The 23723-nt window shown below is 39.1% G+C and overlaps 2 protein-coding genes across 2 annotated transcripts; one reads left to right on the forward strand and one right to left on the reverse strand.

The window, feature by feature from the left end:
* Window positions 1-220: 220 nt before the first annotated feature.
* Window positions 221-7549, reverse strand: tbc1d20 (TBC1 domain family, member 20). Its single transcript, XM_003456085.4, has 8 exons — window positions 7090-7549; window positions 6782-6967; window positions 6579-6659; window positions 4255-4441; window positions 3989-4090; window positions 3191-3332; window positions 2530-2708; window positions 221-2366 (listed from the first exon to the last, which is right to left on the reverse strand). The coding sequence occupies exons 1-8, from the start codon at window positions 7139-7141 to the stop codon at window positions 2102-2104; spliced, it is 1194 nt and encodes a 397-aa protein (XP_003456133.1). The 5' UTR covers window positions 7142-7549; the 3' UTR covers window positions 221-2101.
* A 676-nt stretch (window positions 7550-8225) lies between these two features.
* On the forward strand, window positions 8226-22741 carry znfx1 (zinc finger, NFX1-type containing 1). The gene is made up of 19 exons (XM_003456110.5): window positions 8226-8375; window positions 9163-9249; window positions 9354-10177; window positions 10612-10846; window positions 11015-11367; window positions 11541-11720; window positions 11858-11964; window positions 12822-13060; window positions 13176-13307; window positions 13564-13712; window positions 13971-14114; window positions 14208-14325; window positions 14685-14917; window positions 15898-16037; window positions 16593-16725; window positions 17287-17454; window positions 19099-19209; window positions 19370-19465; window positions 19673-22741. The coding sequence occupies exons 2-19, from the start codon at window positions 9204-9206 to the stop codon at window positions 22124-22126; spliced, it is 5862 nt and encodes a 1953-aa protein (XP_003456158.1). The 5' UTR covers window positions 8226-8375; window positions 9163-9203; the 3' UTR covers window positions 22127-22741.
* Window positions 22742-23723: the final 982 nt, after the last annotated feature.

Raw genomic sequence — 23723 nt, forward strand, 5'->3', positions numbered from 1 at the left:
TTCTTTATTATTATTTCTTATTAGAACCAGAACCATAGCACTAATCTAAATATGTTAAGAAGCTTAAAGAACTGAAGTCACAAAGGACAATTGAGGCTAATGTGGTCTAGCAGAAGCTGTCAGATGGCAGCTAAAACCTGAATTTGAGAAATCCTGAAAAACACACTATATAGTCATAAAAAATATTCTGAATAAAAACGTAAGCCTGAATCCAAATACATAAAATTTTCACTCTAGTTTATTAGCATTCTCTTGTACAACTTTACATTAGTAGTCAGTTGAATTGTAACAAAAATAAACATAAAAGGCAGATAAATCATTTAGTGCAATGAAAATAAATGAACACCGCTGAGTGCAGATACGTGTTGCATTACAATGCTCAACAACTACGCTCTTGGGAGCATAAGAGCATCCTTGGACATGTGCCAGGTCATCTTCATTTCAGTCAGCTTGCAGATCCCTTACCAGCTGAATGAGAGGCTCAATACAATGGCAATAAACCAATCAAACACAGCACAGCACTGGAGCATCAAGCCTGCAGCTTCCCATAGAAAAAAAGCATCAAATGAAATCACTTTGATGAGTTTCACCCAATTAAGAAGTTTTTAGAGGACTACCAGTTCTGTGTCCCGGTAGGGGACAAGAACTCAAGGCTGATATTTGAAACAAGAACTGTGGGTTTTCAAATGACTGACAATAAACAAAACCCTATTACAATGAAATCTCCTATTTAAGGATATGATTTTAATGACAATGACTGGAACAATCTGGTACCCTGGACCTATTCTACACTCATATCACTTTACAAAGGAGGATCTGCTCAAATCAAGCAAAAATCACGTATAAATCTAAAATATTAGATAGAATTAATATGAAGGCTCAGGCACTTCTCTAAAAGGAGCACCCTTCCAAACAAACTGAGTAAAAGCAACTATCAAATCAAAGTGATTTTACAAAACTAATGCAGTCAGTACAAGCCAGGTCTGCTATACTGCTAATAAGAAGACAACAATATCCACTTAATTTTACTTATTCCACCTGTGATATTTACTGTTACTAGGCATTCGGTGAATGACCATATTGTGGGAACTATTAGGATATGACCATCTTCTCTAGAAAAAAAAATTACATAAACTAGTCATTTGGGTACGCAAAACACAAGCTCATTTTCAGGTGTATGTGTGTGTGCAAGCATTAACTTAACTTAGTTGAGCGACAACTTTTAAGTTAACTACTCTTATACTATTTTCCTGCACGATGAAAGCTATATTCTATTGCGAGGGCCAATTCTCAAATATATGTTTTGGCAAACAAAAACTTCAAGTAAGCTACAATGTATTTACTTTTGTAAGACCAGTTTCATTTAAGCAAGTCAAGGGTAACAGCTGCTGATGTGTTAAAGATACTCGGTCCTTAAGAGAAGATACCTTTATACGCTTACTGAAAGGGTTAAACATAACTAATGAAATACACAAAATGACCTAAAAATAATGAAATGGTGACCCTTAAAGTGCCTGCGTGTCATGTTTCTATATAGTTACTTACCTTAAAATGAACAAACAGTAAATTTTACAAAGAGAGAATTCCGAGAATTCCCTATTTGGTCCAGGTATCAAATAGATAACAAATGGTTTGTGACTGCGCACACACTCAAATGCACACACAAACGCACACATTCACTCAGGCGCTCGTAATTGGCAGCAGTTTCAAATGTAGTGTGTCTGCCAAGTGTTCTGCACATCCCTGTGAGGATAATGCCTTCAGATTATCCTAATACTAAATATAAATAAGCTTTCGTGATGACCATCAATAATGGTTCTTATACATAGTCTCTTCATTATATTCTTCATTTCAGAACAACAGCAGCATTTACATTGGTGCCTATTGAGGAATTACAAAGCAAAAAGGCCTGACAAACCCTACACAGAGTAGAAAGACATCCTAGAAGACAAAAGAGACTGACTTTAGAGAGTGCACCCAGACAGTGTTGCCGACTCCCGGTTTGTGGTTTAAACCATTAAAGGGGTCTTGATAGCAGATCCACCAGCTTGATTTAGTAGAGGACAGATTACATGGAGTGTTGGTGTAAAAGAAAAGCAGTTCAAGGAAATAAGTCTAGCTTGGGGGCCCACTCAAGAGCAGTATTGACCACAGCAAGAGCTGCTGCCCCTAAAGCCACTGTGAGACCCATGACTGCAAGTCGAACAAACCGCCGTGCTGCTGAAGGTTGGGCCACTGCAACTACAGAGCTCACTCCTGAGCTCTCCAGTGCAGCCTGTTTTTGTCTGCGTCTGCGACGGAGAACTGAGTCTGGTCGTTGCTGCGCAGATGCAAGTTCAAAGTCCTTAAAGGTAGAGCTTGCCATGCTTAAAGAGACAGACACATGTAGAGAGACAGAAAATAAAAAGGTTTTATTGAAAGTGAGTAACTGCAGTTTTTGAGGTAGAAGAAACTAAAATGTGAGTATTAGTATATAAGTAAAATCAGCGATGACAGTTTCCTACCACTAAAATAACTGTAAGAACTTACCTTTCATGTGAAGCAGCCTCTCTAGCCAGTTCAGAGGGGGGAAACTGTACAAAGAGGTCTCCTGCTCGGCTGATGAGCGTCTCATAGGGTAGATCCTGGGGAATCTGGGATAGCAGGTGATGAACCATGGCCATATCACATTCACACTCTAATACCTCCTCCTCCCTGTACAGCACGATCTACAACATAAATACAATTTGCATATAAATATAGAGATGTAAATAGCATATACATGCGGATTTGTCAAGGAAAACAATGATACATTCATACAGAAATAAGAAGCTTTTCCCATTAGAGATGTAATCATTTAAAATAACACACCTGAGTAAATTAAGCAAAATAGGGGCAACCTAAAAAGAAGAACTGATCTGACATCATTGCATTGATCTAATAATAAAGGGATTGATTGATTAGCCACATATAATGTCAATAACCAAAATAGTTTCCACAACCCTCATGAATGCAACATTATATATATCTCCTCAGCTGTCAGAACGTCCTTTGGACAGTGAAAAAATATGAGCTGTACATATACACAAATGGAGATTATATAAATGGTTTATCCTTACACTGACTTAGAATATGTAATTCATATAGTTTTAAAGTAACTTCATGTTTGGCAAGTCTCTCTTAGAGACAAACCAGGAAACAGGAAACTCACCACAGCAGCAAAGTAGATGGGCATCAACGGATGGCAGGCCAGGAAGAAGTCATACAACCGTACAACATGGCGGAAGTCTGACAGGACATGGCCAAACCATGTGATGAGCCAACTGAGAGCAAAGACTGTACCCACCTCAGCCCTTAAAATGACAAGTGATGAGATCAGCTTACAATGACACACAGAACTATTTAGTTTGCCAACTACTCCACTTAAAGTACTCCATATAGCACCTACAACCAGAAATTTCTACAACTTGCACTTTATATACTTTATATATTTATCATATGATCAGGAACTGAAAATCAAACATTAAGGCCAGCTGTAATGGTAACCTTTGGTTGCAGCCTTAATGACGTGGATGCCTTACAACTGAAACTTGAGCCATCATAATTGGATCAGTGTGACGTAAGAGCAGTCACCCTTCACTCCTTCACTTAAAACAGCTTTCATTTTATAGTTGTACCTGTTTTAACATTAACCTTAGCTGTTTAAAGGAGACACCACTGTAGATATGCCAAAGTAGTAAAGGGTCATACTAATGATGATGACTATGTAATTACTGTCATTATAACAGACACTAAAAGATTTTCTGTCTAAAGCAAAAAAAAAATACTATTGCATGTACAGTTCTTTACTGTAAATTTAAGAAGCTAATATTAAAAGTTTGGTATGCAATCTCGGGCTTGTCATTTAACACACTAAAAAATAAAAACGCAAGGTTTAACATCCTCTTGTATCCTAATTCAGAAAAAAACCCATTTGGTCTACTTTCACTAGAATAGTAGTGAATCTTACTGTTGCATGAAGTCATGCACCTCAGGGTTGACCCTTTCAATGATGGGCATCAGATAGTTAAGAATGTGTTTTGTGTTGTCCATAGTGGGATCCATGAAGTCCCTGAGAAAGAGAATAAGACAGACAGCATTTTTTAATACCTCACAGTATGACTTTTTATTGAAGCACAAAGCAATAAGGACAGACTGTGCATACAGAAAAAAGTGGAAGATTAAGTAGCAGAGTAAATAACCTGCTGTAGATTCATTTGTGTCTGTGATAAGTACCTGAGGTGATGTGTGGAGAGCTTCTCCACTAGAGCAGTTGCAAGACGCTCTCCCACAACTAATAAAAAGGTCACGACAATGTCATGGTATCCTTGGTAGTAGTGCAGCTGGGGATTACGTTGCAGAACTCTGAGGATGATGTCGATTAACTCTTCCTGGAGACCCTCTCTCTGCTCATCTGGCATACCTATGCATGCATAGCCAAAATAGCGCTGTATGAATGTGTGTGATTGGATGGATGAGACTTGTTATCGAAAGTGCATTGAGTGCTCAAAATTAAATAGAAATCGCTGAACACCAGCCCGTTCAGCATTTTTCAAATAAAATACAGCTGTTAGCTTACATTGGCATTCAAAATGTCTCCACAACTATAAAATAATAACTATGTAATTCAAATTTGGAGTTAGGCTAACCACCATAGTAGCTCTTTCATCTAAAGTTTATTTAGCTGAAAAAGATGGAAAAGCAATTTCAGTGCATGTCCTTTGAGCATATCATATGAATTCTCAATTGTCTTGGTTTGAGAATTGGATTTGTAATGGGAAAATTCTAGTTAACCCTCACATTTAGATGTAGGTGGTTAGAACTTCACTGTATGCTTTGTATGCTTAGACGAAGTATGTATATGTGTCAGGATGACATGGTGAAAAACGGTTTTGCTTAACAAATTTCCCACGCATGGGAGTAATAAAGGTTATCTTAATTTATCTTATCTTACAATGTTTCACTATGTTATCTGCTAACTGTTGGGGCGTAGAAGGACGAAACTCCCAAGCTGACCAGTGCCAGGAGCTTCCTGGGAAAAGATAGTGGGAGTTGCTCTCTGCCCTCTGAGGAGCTGAGATGTCCCAAGGTCAGAGCTGGCATGACTTTAACGTGTGATGTTTAATGTGTGTTGTCTCTCCTTCATGCATGCAGTAATAAAATAGCTTGACCACTGCTCTGACCTTGTTGCAGACATTCTTTTTTACAGAAAATTCCACAACAGATTCCAGCAGTGGAGAGCAATAGATATAGCTGCAACGAAGCCAAGTGGCTACCAGCAAAAGCCACTTTAACAGCTAGTAGCGGCAGAGGCATTTTCATATTCCATTGATAATTACAATATTAAATGCAGATTATTTTTCAGGTGAATAACTGTCGAATTTAAAAGGCTACAATGGAAGAAACAGTGTTTTGTCAACAATGTATGAGGAAAACATTAAAACATTTCTCAACAAAACTTCTAGCCAATTACACCATAACCCGCTACAAGGCCAATAATATATAAAGAACGATCGTGACCCTGTGTCCATGTCAGCAAAGGTTAAAAATATACAAGCTTTTGCAAGTAGAATTTGACAAGTGTCGGCGTGCTGATGCCGCTCCCGATCCTTTTTTTCTGACCTGGTGAAAAACCAAAACGAACGACTCGAGACAGACTTCGTCAATTCAACCAACTTCTTTATTTCAACCCCTGCGCAGAAGGTAATCAGCTCAGCATGAAGCCTCTTGCAGATTCGAAGGGCAGTCCTTCGAACTGTTACATTTATATTATTCCAAAATTCCTTATTTACCTCCTACCTTTCCTGTTATTCTGATATCACGTTCGCCTATACGTCATACACAGTTTCGATCAAAACAACTTCTTCCTCATCTATCGTCTTCTACCTTTCCTTTTAAGGCCTTGCCCTATCTTTAACCCCTTTCTTAATTGTATATCTTAATTGTTTATGTGTGTGTGTGATGTACATGTCTCTATCTGCAATATGTGTGTGTGTTCCTGTCTGCACTTTAGGTGGGTGTGTGTGTGGGTCATGTCAAGTGTCATGAGTGTGCGCATACAAAAGTACATACAAAAGTATGTATCGAGTGTATGTTGCGCCAGGGGTTTACCCTCTCCTCCTTAGTTCTGCTTTTCTAGTCTATACTTATCCAATGTGTTAGACTGTTCTTAACGCTGCCCTTTTGCCCCCTGTTATCTACTGCAACTTCTGTGCTATTTCTTAGTATCTCGCCTATGCATCTTTTTCCTGTGATGTTGCTTCAACTATTCTTGCTCCTAAGGTCACCCAGGGGCCTGCTTAAAAGTATAATGTTTAGACAGTATGATGCTGAAAAGTATAATGCTAAAAAGCTATATAATGCTATATAATTCCACACAACCCAGTTCAGTTTTCCCATAACATCTGGGATATGCTTCAGCCCCTCCAAGCCATGAATTGGAAAAGCAGTTAAGAAACTGGAGGAATTTATACTTGTATTAGAAATGATGACACAGTCACTCTATATAATGTCTACAGTGTGTGTATGAAGACACAGTTGGCCGTAGATTGGTCACTCACCAGGTGGGAACCTCCGTAGTGAACGCTGGACATCCAGCAACACCTGGTTGTAGTCTTTGTTATTTTCTCGGTCTACAGTGTCTGGAAAAAATGAAAATGTTGCCACCAGCATTTACTGTATGATGCATTGACTGCTAGCCTTTGTATTAGGAGGTGAAAAAGAGACGAGACGTGCAACTGCATATCGTCAACAATCATAATACCTGGCTCTTGATTCAAGACATCAAGGGGGACGTTGAGGAGCTTAGGCCAGACCTGGCACCGTATCTCATCGGTCAGCAGTCCTCCTTCACTGATAGCCATCCTCCTCAGAGCTGCTACGTCCACTGGACTCACACTCAGTGCTTGTGTGATATCCGCTATTTTCCTCTTCCGTCTGGTGTCCCAGTCTGGCACAGAAAACATCGTTTCACTGTTAGAAGCTATGCTCCCACATTTATTAATTTATTTGTTAGCAAAGGGCCCCGAAGTGTACTCAAACAGTTGACCTGACACAGTTAGCGACCGTTACCTTGCTTTCCATTCACTGGCGACGATGCTCCAACATTTCTAGACTTCTTCATGGTGTCTGTAGGTCTTGGTGCGTCCTCGTTAGATAGCACTACTTTCCATTCTCCCTATTTTTTGCTAACCCCGATTTAGCCGTGCGTGGCTGTCAATGAAAACTGTTTAATTAGCAATGCTAGCCCCAGCCCCATGAAAACACGGCCTGATAGTTAACTAGCTATTCAGTGTTAGCTATTTACTAAGCTCGCGCTACACTGCCCTGGTTCCGTAACGGCTATTTTTAGGGACACAGCCATCATTATTGGGACCACTGACAAACAGGTTAACAACCGCCTACCAGCACTTGGATTAAATCGAAAAACCAGCTACATGTTTACATTGGGCGGAAGCAACCAAGTATATAGCTGATACAGTTAGCCTAGCTGCTCATATGGAATGATGACGTAGAAAAAAAAAAAAAAACAGGAAGAGGAAGAGGAGGAGGGGTCGACCCAATTTTTACTGTAAAGAAACGAAACTTTAGAAACAGGAAAACACTAACGAGGAACCATCAGGCAATACTTATCTACCCGCTTCCTTTGCCGGGTTTATATAATACATAAACTAGAACTGTCTGCAAACTGTGTGAACAGTATTTTCCTTGATATAAAATTAGGACTTAACAACCAATTTATAATGATGATAATAATAATAATGATGATAAACAATTCTGAGAGATTGTGGTGCTGTCTAAAATCTTTTTTTAAGTAAATGATAAACTTAAGCAGGCCTAATTTGGAAATTAGCGGAAGCAAAAAATACGTTCATAAGAAATATAAGAATTAAATGTGATCAAAGATTAAAAAAATACAACGCTATAAAAACCTGCAGTCTATTCTACCTACTTATTAATTAGGATGTTATTACTATCAACTAGGCTAAACTTCCATAGTTATGCATTACAGTGCTTCCTGTTTCATTTATTTGAAAATAATAACAAGTGTGCCTAATATCACATTAAAATAAACCTAAATTTTACATGGTCCTAGATAGATAGATAGATAGATTCAATTCATTTAATGCTCGCTCTATCTTTAGTCAAGGATAAAAGGACAAATCCACTCTGTCTTCTAGGTGGGGTGTGTTAGTTCTGGAGAAACGAAAACGAAAATGACAAAGCACTTAAATAGCAGGCTGCTGAAGTCGACAGCTGGAGAAGAGGCTGCGATGAGCTTGCGCACAGACCGAATGAGAGACGGCTAGACAAAGTTTGACCAGGAAAATATTCATGTTGGTCGGATGTCACGCTTGGTAAGTTCGTTCTTTTCTTAGGCTATCTCTTATCTAGGAAGTGTTTAGGATACAGAGTTATTTGTCTTATTGTATTTTCTTATTTAGTAAATAATAATAGCGTGTACACTGAGAACAGTGATGCGAACTGATAGCTAAAATTGCAAGTCATATAGCAAACGACACGTAAAGTCATTGACAGACAGACAGACAGACAGACATAAAAGGCAATGTGAATGGTATAGCTTGTTCGGAGGGCAGCCAGCCTGTGGAGTGTTATAATTGCCACATCCGTGACTAAGACTTGTGCGGTGTAAACCTCTGAATCATTTCTTGATAAAGGAAACCTGTCGGGCAATATCCTGCAGAGGGCAGACTTTGCATTTCACAGGAATTCAGTGCAATGGACAACATTAGAATAAAACAAATGTGGCACATGTTTCGTTTATAGCGCACACCTACAAACCTACAACGATGGACATTGAGATATAGTCGCAAAGAACGCACGCACACACACACACACACACACACACATATCCATTCATCCATGCACTCTATTAGCTTTGATTCCCCCAGATTTATTTCACAGATGTAAACAATGAGAACATCCTTTCTATCTGACGCTGACTCACTACAAGTTATGACCCAGTGATAGAGAGCGAAAGTAATCACTGTTCCTCAATCAGTGCTGTGTTGTGTTTTCTATTTTAATAGACTCATGGCGAAATTATGCAATTTCTAAATCATTGTATTGTTGCACTGTGCTTAAATGTGGTTCTTCTCCTTCCTCTCACTATTAAATCATCAGTGTTACTGGTCTTAATTTCATCATCTACCACATGCACAACCATGGAAAGCCTGACTCTTATGACTGGGAGAAGCAGACCTAATAATGGTAATTATACAGTATGTGATGGCAGTCACATAAAAAACTGAGAAAATCTGGCAACTAAAATTAGTTACTTTAGTCTCATTACATAAATGTTATTTTTCCCCTAGATACTGATACTGTCCAAGGTGAGAATGCTTGTCGAGGTGGAAGGAGAAGACGAGGGGGGGCACAAGGAGACAGAAAAAGAGCACAAAGTCATGGGAGTAGTCAAGGTGAAAGGGAGGAAAGGAAAAGTGAAGAGCTGCGTGGGAGAGGAAGGGGAAGAGGTGGTGGAGCAGGAGGAGGTGCAGGGAGAGGTAGAGGAAGAGGAGCAACAGAGGTGGGCCGCAATACAGAAAGGGGAGGCAGACAAAGAGGTGCTGGAAGAGATAGAAATGGATGGGAAGGTGCAGAGAGACAGAGATCAGAAGTAGGAAGAAACCCAGAAGCAGGTCCAGTTGTTAGACAAGGAGCAAGAATAGGGATGGCAGGGAGAGAAGAACGTGTCGACAGAAGAGAAGGTTGGAGGGGTGAAAGAAGAGATGTTGAGGGAGACAGGCAAGATAGAAATGGAAGGAGATCAAATTCTGCCAGCACAGCTAGGCCACCACAGGGCCGAGGACTGGGCTTTAAAGCACTGGAAGAACTCTCTCTAAAAGACCCATCTGTAGTGGCCATTACCATGTCCTCACACCCTTCTGTGAAAGATCTCCTCAGTGAGACCAAAATAAGGCAGGATCTTATCGAGCTCATTTGCTTGGTGCTGAGTAAAGCCTTTAAATCAAGGACAGACAGAGGCACTCAGCAGCACCTGGCTGGCATTATAAAGGATTCAGGGTTCTTCTGCACCTCTCTACCCCACTATCTTGTGGGGATGGCGTCAGAGAGCAAACCTGCTCGCAGAGCACAATACCCACAGCATCTGGAAAATATCCTGGTGATTCTCTCACAGGTAAATAAACTGATAAAACATAGAAAACCTGACAAAACATAGGAAATTCAGCTGAACGATAATTGATTTTATACCTGAAAAAACATATGAGGACATTGCTCGATAGATGAAGCAATAAAGTACAAGGTTAATTTTACTATGTACAATCAGTGTGTATACTGTAATGTACTTCATACACTAAAATACAGGTCAGTGAGATTTTTTATATGTACATACAGTGCAGTGGGAATGATAATGTAATATATAAATCACATTTATTTTTATTTTTCCTGTGTGCAAAGAGAAAAAGGCATAATGAAAGATACAGTTATTGAGAAAATCAGATTACATAGATGTAAACAAACCTTATTTAGGCATTTCTGTTTTTATTTCCTGTGCTTTTTATTAACAGTTTTAAAGTAGCTAAATTCTTTTTTCCTTGTTATGTTTATTAGGTGCTTAACATCTTCCCTGCTAGTTCGGTACATACAGTGAGTTTGTTACTGACACTGCTCCAAGCCTCCATTAACAGCCTGAGGGCATCAGGTGTGGATTTTCAGCCTCAAATTGAGGAAAATGTGGAGCAACTTCAGGACCTGATCACACACCTCCAGAATAGAGCAAGAGAGGGTACCCTGCGGTCAGACAGAGACACATATGCATTCCTGCCCTCTGGTGGTGGTAACCCAGGTAACTGGCTCTTGGAGATATTTCTACTGAAATCACATTGTTTTTACATATTTGGATAGATTGTCCTGAAGCAAATACCATGCAGTTGGTCAGAAAATCTTTTTGTAAGGTTTTGAAATGTTGGTATAGATGAGACAGTTATTAATACTTCCACTATTTCTAACCTAGGTGAAGAAGATCAACAGGATTTCAGGACCATACCAATCTACCCAACTCCACAGGAGTTCCGGCAGGAGCATAGGCCTTTCCTTAGACCCAACATTACCTCCCAGAGCTATACAAACACCCACCTCTATCTTGATACACACTTCCGGCTGCTCAGAGAGGACTTTGTGCGACCACTGCGTGAGGGGATTCAGCAATTGCTCCAGAACCAAAAAGATATCGGAAGGACCAACAGCCCGCTAAAGACAAAGCGCTTTGATGATATCAGAATATATTTTGACACACAGCTAGTGGTGCCCAAATGCACACACACTGGCATTGCCTACATTGTCCAGTTTGACGCACAGCCACTTAAGGTTAGCTTCTGGTTGTTGATGTCTTTGTAAAATGGCATTTGAATGATGGAGTAAAGTATATTCTGTGTCACTGATGTGTTAATACATACACTGGTCATTCACTATTTAAATGGCAAATGTAAAGACATATATAAACATGTATATTACTAACAGGTTGTCCATTTTTCCCACAGTTTGTACGCTGGCAGAACTCCAAGAGATTGCTTTATGGCTCCCTGGTATGCCTGTCATGTGATAATTTTGAGAGCTTCCTGTTTGCCACAGTGTCAGATCGAGACCCTGAACATCTGCAGAAAGGACTGGTCCAGATTACATTTACAGAGGAGAGCAGGTTAAAGCTGGCAAGAATTGAGGTAGAGTAATACATTATTTGCACCATATGTTAAAATGGGCATGATGCATTCAGTTTCTTTGGATAAATGTAATAAATATCTGTGGTCATTTGAAACAGAAATACAAATAACAAAATGTGTTTTTTTTTAAATCACAGAAAGATCAAGTGTTTCTGATGGTCGAGACCACTGCCTACTTTGAGGCTTATCGGTATGTTCTAGAGGGCTTACAGGAGCAGAGCGAGGATGATTTGCCCTTTCAGAGGTAAGGATGTGTGTCAATGTGCTGCCCTGGACTTTCAGATTTTACTGTCAAGTTCACAGTTTGTTTGTTTTTTTAATAAAATCCCAAAATTATTTCAAAGCAATTAACACCACAAATACTTTTAAAAGAGTTTTGAGTGAGAAAATAGTAGCAAGGAGGGTTTGACAGCGGTTTTTGGAGTAAAATTATCAAAGTAAGTTCAACATCCACTTTAATTTATCATATCATCTCACAATTCCCAATAACGTTCACATATGGATCTTCTCAAAACTTCAAATATTGCCATCACCTTCAGTACCCTTAACAAATACTGAAAAAATATTGTTTTATATTTGTTGTCTAGCAGTCTCTCTAAATGAAACTCCATTAAACCTTTTCTCTCAGAACTACAGCATAAAAAGGGTGTCAAGGGTTTTGCCACACTTGACTAGTTTGACAAATAAACTAGGAAAACTCATGTAAGTGCCTGCAGTGAAGACCAAGAGACATAGTGTCTTTTGCTGCTGCTATTATCATGGTTAATAACACTAAACCATAAGGGTTGTTGCCATTGCACGTTGCACATTGCACTTTGTTGATGATAAAATCTGGGCTGTTCGTTCTGGGCTTTTTTGGGGTGTTTTTTTTGTTTGTTTTTGTCTCTCTGTGTATGGACAGACTGCAAATCAATTTCCCATTGGGGAAAATAACGTTACCGTTGACAACTGAAAGTTCCCATTGACCATTGAAACCTGATTTTAACAGCACAGTTTCTGTAGTTAAGCAAAAGTTCTTGCGATATTAAAACGCTGATTTAATTGTTTAGGGAGAGATTTTCTTTAAAGAAATATATAACTAAGGATCTTTGATTCTTTCAGGTACATCGTGGAATGCAAGACAGATGTCCAACCGCCAGCTTATCTTCGAAGAAATGATAATTATGACTTGTCATCTGTTGCTGACCCTGACTACAAGGCCAGAATACGGCCCTTTCACAGTCTGAAGGCAGAGGCCTGGCCAAGGATGGAGGAGTTGGGTCTGGATGAGTCTCAGATGAAAGCCTTCCAGCTGGCCCTCACAAAAGAACTGTCTATCATACAAGGACCTCCAGGCACTGGTAAGAAATTGAAAAACCATTGTTAGTGAGTTTTTCATTTTTATTTGTTCAATGACAGAATTTTAAGAAGTGCAAAGTTTTATCCAGCAAAAATCAACATGTTTTTTGGCCTCAGGAAAAACCTACGTTGGTCTAAAGATTGCTCAGGCACTCTTGACCAACCAGGAACTCTGGAGAGATCAACATGACATGGCTCCGATGCTGGTTGTGTGTTACACCAACCACGCCCTGGATCAGTTCCTTGAGGGTAAGCGCCGACAGCTGCTTTGTAATAACATGTTTGGTTTGCTCACTTGTCACGGAAAAGGATGTTTCAATTTCAGGTACAAAGAATCTTATGTGCCATGTGTATTTACTTTCACTAAAAGGCCACAGACCTCTACTTCAAGTTATATTTAATTATTTATCCTTCTGGTCTGTTTCCTGGAATGGACAATGCAATGCAAAAAAAGCTTTCAGTGTTCTGGGATGTGACATGCATTTATTTTAACTCTGCATCTCAGGTATTCATAAATTTTTAAAAGATGGCATAGTGAGAGTTGGAGGTCGCAGCAACAGTGAGATCCTGAAGCGTTTCAATCTGAGGGAGCTGACCCATTCACCTAACTTCAGACGAACACTGCCCGGTCATCTGCGTGATGCATATAATCAGGTGAGCTCTTGCAGGTGAACTGCAGTTTGAATCTTATTTTAAAATGCTCCTCGTGTATTCCTTTTGTTCACAGAAAAGATGAAGAAAAGACTCAGAATATATAAAAAAGATGAAACAGATTTAAATAATTGCCTTTTGTTTCCTGTTAAACATCTTTTGTTTATCTAATAGGTTTTCTATTGTGCTTATTCGGTTTTTTTGTCTTTGATCACGCAATCATTCTGTTTGCTTTGTGTGGCTCGCTCACCTGCTTAACAGGTTTACAGGCAGCTGTGTGAAGAGCAGAGGGAGATCGAGGAACAGAGTATGAAGTTGGAATGTTCTTTGAAAGGTGTGTTGAGGGAAAGCGTCTTACATAAGTTCATCTTGCGCCAACACTGGGACAGCCTGCATCGCCCCCCTGTGAGTCATTCTGAATAAGAAATTCACATTTTATGCATATGAAATGAGCTTGACAGAATGAGTCCAAACTCATGAGTTTGAAATGATTTGTAGGCAATGGATGAATTTCAGACCTGGAATGAGAAGAAGCCCAACCTCATGATGGAGTGGTTGGGTTTGGGTTCCACTGTCTTCCTCCAGAGGGAGACAGAGAATGCGAATGGAAATGATGGTAAGACTTTTACTCTAAGCGGTGCTCAACTGAACAAGTGAAAGATTATTTAATAACTGACTTTCATCTAATGTAAACACTTAAGGTTCCAAAACACCAACATAAGCATTAAATCTAAACTTAAAACTGCTGTCACAGTCAATTCAGATCAGCAACTGCTGTCAGTGAAGACTATAAACATTTTATCATGCACATACAGTATGTTGAATAGCATAAATACCATATGCTGAGCATGCTGAAAATAGACTTATTTCACTTTATGAGGTGTCAATAAAAAAAAGAAATATGTGCATTTGTTGTGGTGTTTGAAAGAATTGTCATTCTGACCCATTCTGTTGCTCTGAATGGGTAACATATAGAAGAAGTACCAGTGGAGGTGGATGAAGAAGAGGACCTCATTGAAATCGCAGAGGAGGCAGATCTGATCCAGGCAGAGCGGATTGTTGAAGACAACTTTGGTCCCAGAGGCATTAGAGATGCCAGAAAGAAGGGAGAAATGGAGGACGCTGTCAGAGAAGTCGAGGAACTCATGCTTGCTATGAACCTGGATAAAGTTGAAATACAGGCTGAGCAGAGTGAAGAAGGATTTGAGGTAAATTTAATAGAAGGCTTTTTGTGCAGTGATCGTAATGAGTTTATCATTTCTCTAAGAGCACATTGATGTAGAACCATAGCAGACTGAGTGGAGTCTGATGTAAGGATATGCTTACATTAAATCAACATCTGACCAATGGAAATATATTTACATCTTAAGTTCACAGCATACAGTATGTTATTTACATCCATGTTTGGTAGATGGCAGTTTCAGTTTTCCCTTTGTTGATGATAAGTATAGACTTGGCATGTTACTGTGAATACTGTATAAGTGTAATAACCAAAAGCTTCAGTAGAAAGATTTCTCAGGCATTGTAAAAGATGGACATAGTTACTATAAGTCACCCAGCAGTTTGTAGTTTTGGTTTAGGGTCTTGCATTTACAAGATTCAGTGGTAGTGTTTTTGTCTCCAGCATGCTGTTATTCTGGAGAGCCAGAAGTTACCATGTTTAGGTGAAAGGGTAGAGTACTAAATTATCGCCTAATGCTAGGAAATTAGTTTAAATTTCCTATGCAGTCGGTATGTGCAATGCTCAGGCACATCAGCTAATTAGTGCTCAACAGACTAATGAAACATTAGAATTTCACTCACCAAAATTGAAGCACAAACTTCTTAGATGGTCTGCCCTCAACAGCAAACCATAATATTAGTCCGAGATTTACATTAAAATGCTCCAAGAACAACCAACTGCATAAACTAAGTGTATAAATCTAGTTCAGTGATTGTAGTTAGAAGAGGTAAGGTCTAAAAAACAACAATCAGCTCCAGATGCTTGTGTCAGAACATCTGTCAGTCAAAGTAACCATGTCTCTAACTCCAGTATCCAGTATCTAGTGCACACTATGACAACTTATTACAAAAAGAAAAAAGAAAGCAACAACAAATAATACAATATCTACTTTATAAAATGAATTCATCACTTTGTTAACTGAGGTTCAGAAGGTTATAATGTTTTTTACCATCCCGATCCATACAGTTCCAACGAGACCAGAGGAAAAAGATGAAGAGAAATATCAGAAAAGAACTTGGGAAGACCTCAGCTATGACTGAAAGAGAGGAAGATAACGTGTTTGATGTTTGGACTCTTAGTCAGCAAGACAGATGGAAACTCTATCGGTATGTCTGCATCCGTGTTCAACTTCTTTTCTTTTCTTTTATTACTATGTACCTTTTTTCGGCTCTTCCCTTCTGTTGCATTCTCTGAACAGTTCTGTCCTCTTTCCTACTTTCTTAATTCCCCTTTTTATTCTACACTCTTTCTATTCCCTGACCTACCTTCGTATATTCCCAATGTGTATAATTAAGTCAAGTAATCACTAAGAAAATGTATCTCTTAGGATTTTATCACAGCAGAAAGCCAAGATGTAAATCTAGTCTTCTATTACTGAAAAAACAGGACTGAAAGAACTGTGTACACAGTTTTATTTCTCATTTAAACTAGCAAACAGGGAATTGAATACAAAAACAATGTGTATTAAATATTGTTTAAATTGTTTAATTGTTTAAATATGCTGTATTAGTAATGAAGAGGTATTAGTCAATTATACTATATATATTTTTGCCCTTGCTCCATGTTATTTCAGATTAAAACAATAATAATCTTAGGGCTTCTGCATGGCTCCTTCAGTCATTTCAGTGTTTTACTACTTCATATTGGCTTTGTGTTGTCAGGTTGTGGGTGGCACGCTACAGGATGGAGCTTCGCGAAAAAGCCCTGCTATCTGAGCAAGCCTACCAGAATGCAGTGGACAGATTGGCTGATGTAAAACGGCATGAAAGTCTCTGTCTCCTCAAAAAAGCCACGGTACAGAATATATTAACTAGCATATTCCTTTTTAAAATCCTAACCATAAATTATATAGAATTTATCAGATTTATTATAAATTATTTTAACTAACATTAACAGATAGATTAGTTTTGGTTTCATTTGCCCAGATTTTGTGGCAAGCATCTTTGTGCAAGAGAAGATATAATATATTATCCAAATTAAAAGACTTTTTTCTTCTGTGCCTCCATTTAAAAATAGTAGAAGAGAACAGAATTTCTCCTGGTAATCCAAGAAGTGACAGTAATGTTACAGTAATGTAACCTATTGGTTAGTTACAAAGTTTTAAAACTTTTCGCAATAGCATCTGTGGGCATATGAACAGACTGAGGCTGCAAGCAATAAAGAATCCAAGTGTTAAACAACTACAGAGACAGACAGGCTGCTTCCCACTGTTTCCAGTCTTTATGTTAATCCAACAGACTGCAGCTTCACATTTGTATAGGATTGATATCTACCTTATGCTCTAAAAGTCAACAAAAATAAATAGCAAATTCAGGTCGACTTGTCTTTAAAAAAAACAAATATCCTGTCCGCCAGGTTGTTGGCATGACAACAACAGGGGCAGCAAAGTTTCGTCAAACCCTGCAGGAAGTGCGTCCACGTCTGGTGATTGTAGAAGAGGCTGCAGAGGTTCTTGAAGCCCACACCATCACCACATTGAGCAGAGCATGCCAACACCTTATTCTGATTGGAGACCACCAACAGGTAAGACCTGACACAGACAAACAGGGCGATGTTTCCTGAACTCTTAGGAGACTTGCAAGGTTTATTAACTGCGCTTGACTATTTTTGGATTGCTATATGTGTTTTTAACTAGGCACAGTTGTAACATGAAAATTTAAAGACAACATATTATGAGATGCTCTGTGCTTTTCTATATCTTTATGTGTGTTGCCTTGAAGGAAGCAAAAAAAAAAAAAAAAAAATACTAGCTATTACAAGAGATAGAGAAGAGTACGCAGTGATATCCTGGACATCAGGAGGCTATTATACAACAACTTGTCGGGGCCTGCCAAGGACATATGGCTAGGCAGCCTGTCTACCAATCTGCAGCATGTGATCACAGCTAAAACTCTATCACACATCTCAATATTCAGCTCTGGTATATTCTTGCTATGCAACAACTATCTGCTCAAAAACTAATATTTGCTTAGTGTCCCTGTTTATTCATGTTTATTTATGAATCTGCATACATAGGGTATACATTTGACTATACTAACAAGCGTGTGCTCCATGCAGTTGTACTAAAAGTTTAGTAATGGAATTTAGATGAAGTTTACTTAAAGAGTGACCTTCTTGCAACCCAGAGATGGAAATAAATGGCAGTTTTTACACCTTATCATTATATTTCTTTATATCATGTACATCAGATTAACATAATAGTATGGAACCTCATGTGTAGCACATTAAATAGTATTTAATGTGCTACACATGATCAAAGTATATGGATAAAATTATTTGTGTAGTTATAGTATAGTTATATTTGATAGTTTATTCATATTGTAATTTACCAATTTAAGTAAGTGGTGAAAAAGAACAAATGAACAAACTAGATAAGGTATCTTGATGGCACATATACGTGTTAGTGACAGCAGTTATTTTTACTCTAGAGGCAAGTATTAAAGCATTATTTTTGTGGAACATAAACTTGAATCTGTGCATTTAGAGAAGGTAGATGGATCACACTGTCCAAGTAAAATAAGGCCTGGCATTGTTGTGCTGGTCATTAATCGCAGGTTTGGTGTTGAATCGAGCAGAACACAATGCTTCACATTTATACTAGAATTTGTCTTGCCTCCCCCACACCACTCCCACATACATGCACAATCACGCTCTGTCCTCTAGCTAAATTAGGTTTGCACACACGCACGCATACGTGCACACACACATACACAAATACATACATACAAGCAAAACTAAAACGACAGCAAAAGAAAGTTAGAGTGCATTTGCATGCATTCTATACTCCCATCCAAATACAAACCCATATAAGAATATGTTTTTTATTCATTCATGGTTTCCCATATTTGTATTTACGGTGCTTACAAATGGCTAGGAACTCTTTAATAGCTGTTCATTAGTAATTATGTCTGATGCTCCTGGTCCTATGGCTGGGAAAGTCAATCCTCTTTTCTTCACTTAGATTACATGATGTTGCTCTGTGCATTGCATTTAAAGTCTAGGAAAAGAAGTCGTACTGTTATTTTTGGAATAACAGAAGGCAATGCCTTGAAATAAGCAGGTAACAATTAACAAGTTTCATGTAAATATAGGCATTACCTGATTTCTAATGTTAACTTACCTTTCAAAGCATATGATAAACAAGTGTTTTTTTCCCCTCTCCTTTAGCTGCGCCCTAGTGCCACAGTATATGAACTCGCTAAGAACTTTAACCTGGAGATGTCCATGTTTGAGAGATTAGTGAACATGGGACTGCCTTTTGTCAGACTGAACTACCAGGTTTGTTTTTCTGCATATATTAGCTCTCTCATCTTCTTGCAGGATCAGTCATTAAATTGTAGACATCTTTAGATGATGGAGTTAAAGACAGTAAGATATATATCTCAGTATCTCTATGCGATTTGTTCATCTATGGTCCTTATTTTTGTTTGTTCTTAAGCATCGTATGAGGCCAGAAATTGCCCGTCTTCTGACCCCACACATCTACAAAGAGTTAGAAAACCATCCTTCTGTGTTGGAGTACGAAAACATCAAGGTACATGTTTTGTTTGCTCTCCTGCAGTGCCTCCTGCATGCATGGATTTAAAAAAAAAGTTTGCTACTCTAGACTTTCAAATGCATCTTAAGTCTCAAATCTAATTTAGGCTGTGCATACAATATCTAGAATACAGGATAAAAAATAATAATACGATGAATATAAAAGAATAATGTGGAATGTGTTTTATTAAATGTTTATTTACAGGGCCTAAAGACCAACTTATACTTTGTGGACCACAACCACCTTGAAGAAGAAATCAGAGATGGAAAAAGCCATCAGAACCGTCATGAGGCAATGTTTGTTGTAGCTCTTTGTCGCTACTTTCTCTTGCAAGACTACAAACCAGAGCAAATTACCATCCTCACGACCTATACTGGCCAACTCCACTGTCTGCGTAAACAAATGCCAGCCAAGGAGTTTGCAGGCGTCAAAGTGCATGTAGTAGACAAGTACCAGGGAGAAGAGAATGACATTGTATTGTTGTCACTTGTACGTAGCAACCGACAGTCTAAAGTTGGCTTCTTGAGCATTTCCAATCGTGTCTGTGTAGCGTTGTCACGTGCCAAGAAAGGTCTCTACTGTATTGGCAACAGTGTGATGCTGGACCAAGTCAAACTGTGGAGCAAAATCTTCCACACCTTGAGGGAGAAGGATCAGGTTGGAAAGGCTCTGACTCTGTGCTGTCAAAATCATCCAGATCGAGAGGTAAAAGTATCAAATGCTGAAGATTTCAGACAAGCACCCGAGGGAGGCTGCACCCAGCCTTGCCAGTTCCGTTTGGACTGTGGCCACGTTTGTGCTAGTGTCTGTCATCCATATGACCCAGAGCACAAGAAGTATAAGTGTGTCAAAAAGTGTGAGAAGATTTTATGTGATCTGGGACACAAATGCACACTTGTATGCCATAAAGAATGCCCAAATAAATGTCCAGTGAAGGTTGAGAAGATCATACCCAAGTGTCAACATACACAAATGATTCCTTGTCACCAGGACCCAAACACATTTACGTGCCAGGAGCCTTGCCAGAGGTTGCTCAGCTGTGGACATCCATGTGAGTCAGTCTGTGGGTTACCATGCACCAGTCAGTGCAAGGTGAAGGTCATCTTAAAACTTGGGTGTGGACACACCCAGGAAGATGCGTGCTTTTACAAAGATTGCATTGATAAGGCTGAATGTAAGGCCCCATGTGACCACCAGCTAAAATGTGGACATGCCTGCCGTGGTACCTGCGGCAAATGTTTTCAGGGACGCTTCCACTTTCCCTGTTATCACAAATGTGAATGTCTCCTCATCTGCTCTCACCAGTGCAAGGAACCTTGCACTCGTGATTGTCCTCCTTGTCAGAGGCATTGTGAGAACTGCTGTGTCCACAGTAAGTGCATGAAGCCATGTGGGCAGCCATGCGCTCCTTGTAGAGAGCCGTGTGCATGGCAGTGTGCTCACCATCGCTGCAATAAGCTTTGCTATGAGCCATGCGATCGCCCGCCATGCACCGAACCCTGCAACAAGACCCTAGATTGTGGCCACCCGTGCATTGGACTGTGTGGAGACAAATGTCCAAGTAAATGCCGCATCTGTGACCACGATGAAGTCACAGAGATTTTCTTTGGCACTGAAAATGAGCCAGACGCTTACTTCATTCAGCTGGAGGATTGTAAACACATCATCGAATACACAGCTATGGATATATACATGGGTATGGATGATAACAACCAGGCAAATGAAGGAGAGCAGGTGGCCATAAAACTAAAGGAATGCCCCAAGTGCCGTACTCCGATCAGAAATAATCTGCGCTACGGATCTCAGATCAACCGCAGTCTGAAAGAGATAGAGATGGTAAAGGAGAAGATAAATGGACAGCAGTCAGATATTGAAGAAAAGAAGAAAGCCCTTCGAGCTCAGTGGCGTGAAAACCTTCGAACCTATGAAATGGATGACCACATGGAATATATGCTCATCAAAGAAAGACTGAACCAAACCTACCCCACAGCAAATGATCTGTGGGTAGTGGAAAACAAGATGGATTTCTTAATAAGAGTTCAGAAGCTTCTGAAGATTGAGAACAAAAACATGTTGGACATGCATCGCGACAAGTTCTCGAAGAATGTTGCAGAGTTTGTGTGTTGGCTCAATAGCTACCACCAAAAATTCACAGACCAGCAGGTCTTTGATTTGCAGAGAGAGCTACAGAGACTCAATCTCCTGGCTGAACTGAATGTTCATTGCCATTTGGCAAATGAGAGGAGACAAACTGATCAAATTCAATCAGACGTACAAAAAATAAGAGATGTTTTGGAAACGTGGGGTCAATTCACTGAGCAAGATGAGCAAAAAGTGAAGGAAGCCATGAAGAAACTAGACGAGAAGTTTCCACTCAGTGGCTTGGGGATCAGTGACGAGGAAAGAAAGATGATTGTCTCAGCCATGAAAATGCGACCTGGTCACTGGTACAAATGTCCAAATGGCCATGTCTATCTTATCACAGAGTGTGGAGGGGCTATGGAGAGCAGACATTGTCCTGATTGTAATGCTACTATTGGTGGACAAAGCCATACACTTGCAAGTGGCAACCAAGTTGCCTCAGAGATGGATGGGGCACAGCACCCTGCTTGGTCTGAAGCCAATAACCTTCTAAACTTTAATCCAATTGACTTCTAAAAGCCATTTTAGAAAAGCCTGTTGTTTTCTTTCCACCCTTGACTCTTAGCTGGAACACGTATGAGTGACAAAAGTTTGTGAATTTATTTCAAGCAAGGGCCTCAACAAAAGTCAGTATACTCAGTGTAAATAACTTGGCAAAGGAAAATACCATAATTTTACTTTTTAATGTTTTACTTTATGGCACCTAAGAGATGGATTAGGCAGAGAGCTTTTAATAAGACCATATTTTTCTTGCATGAACTGTACTTTTGAAATGTTTTTCTTGAAAGTGTAGATTTTATGCTGGCAAATATCTTATGCTTATATGTCAACAAGTGTCTTGCCACCTTCTGTTATGAACTGATATCATGCAGTATTGCTATTCTAAACATGATGGGTAGTGATTTATTTTAAAATGCTTTGTAAATTAAAGATTAAATAATAGATGGTAGTTCATAATGCTAAACTTGGTGAGTGTAACCCTTTGGTTGCTCAGGACTCCATTAAGTACCAGTTGCATCATGGTTTAACAACAGGTGGCAGTAAAACACTGTAAAATAACAGTGAGTAATCACTTGATAGTTATTATGGTTAATGCTTGTTCATATGAGATTAAAATGTCTGTAAATACAAGCGTGTTCTTGTTGTCTTTATTTTTATATAGGTCTCCATAGGCTCAGAGAAATAAGCTCAGCAGATGTGATTAACAAGTGTACTTGTTATGCTACATAAAAAGGCACATTCACATAAAAATACATGAAAAAAAAATGTTCTTAGTCACTTTCAGTTGCCATCCTGCAAAAATATTATTTAACTATTACCTAACTGATGCATGAAAAGAACAACAAAACGTTTCTCCTCATCATTAAAACAAATATTTTTTCTCTCACTTGCCTCTCTTGCCTACATACAAGTGTTAAACATTTGCGTCTATAACAGGACATCATTGGCAGCGAAGGTGAAATAAACAACCCTGAAATAGCTGCAATTCCTTTTCACTACTATACAGGACTCACAGTTGCTGAGTTTCAATTTGCCGTTTTGTAACAGCTTGCATCACTTTATTACATGATGAATGCATCCTTGTCACAAAAACAGCTCCAATGCAAACTGTGTTGTCTGCAGGGGGAAAAAAAACAACAAAAATCTGCTGTCAAGACAAGTGTTAAAATTGAGCAAACTTTAAAAGCTTGCCACTCTTTCCGTATTTATAGTATTCAAGCATCAGGATGAGAGAGAGCTGGATGGCAAGGCGGCACCTGAGAAAAATGGTAATATCCTACAGGGTGGACTGCCTCATCTATCATTTCAGGTGGCCTTAAAATATGTTATTGTCAGAGTTCCAGGTAGTCTGCCCATGCAATAGACACTACCGAGTTCCCTACCACTCCTTCCAACATACAATTTGTGGTTTGATCACTGAGAAGAGAAAAAAAACTGCAGAGTTTAAGGACTTGGTAAAGCAGCAAAGGTGTCACGAATGATAATGTGTCAGTTCATGTAAAGCCTTGAATTTGAGCACTTGAACTAGAATGGGCGAAGATTGACGGCACTGACCTAGCATCTTTTTTAGTGCTTGAATAAATTGGAACACCTCAAAGAAAGCCACTTATGA

This window comes from Oreochromis niloticus, linkage group LG5, assembly GCF_001858045.2.
Source record: "Oreochromis niloticus isolate F11D_XX linkage group LG5, O_niloticus_UMD_NMBU, whole genome shotgun sequence".
Taxonomy (NCBI): domain Eukaryota; kingdom Metazoa; phylum Chordata; class Actinopteri; order Cichliformes; family Cichlidae; genus Oreochromis; species Oreochromis niloticus.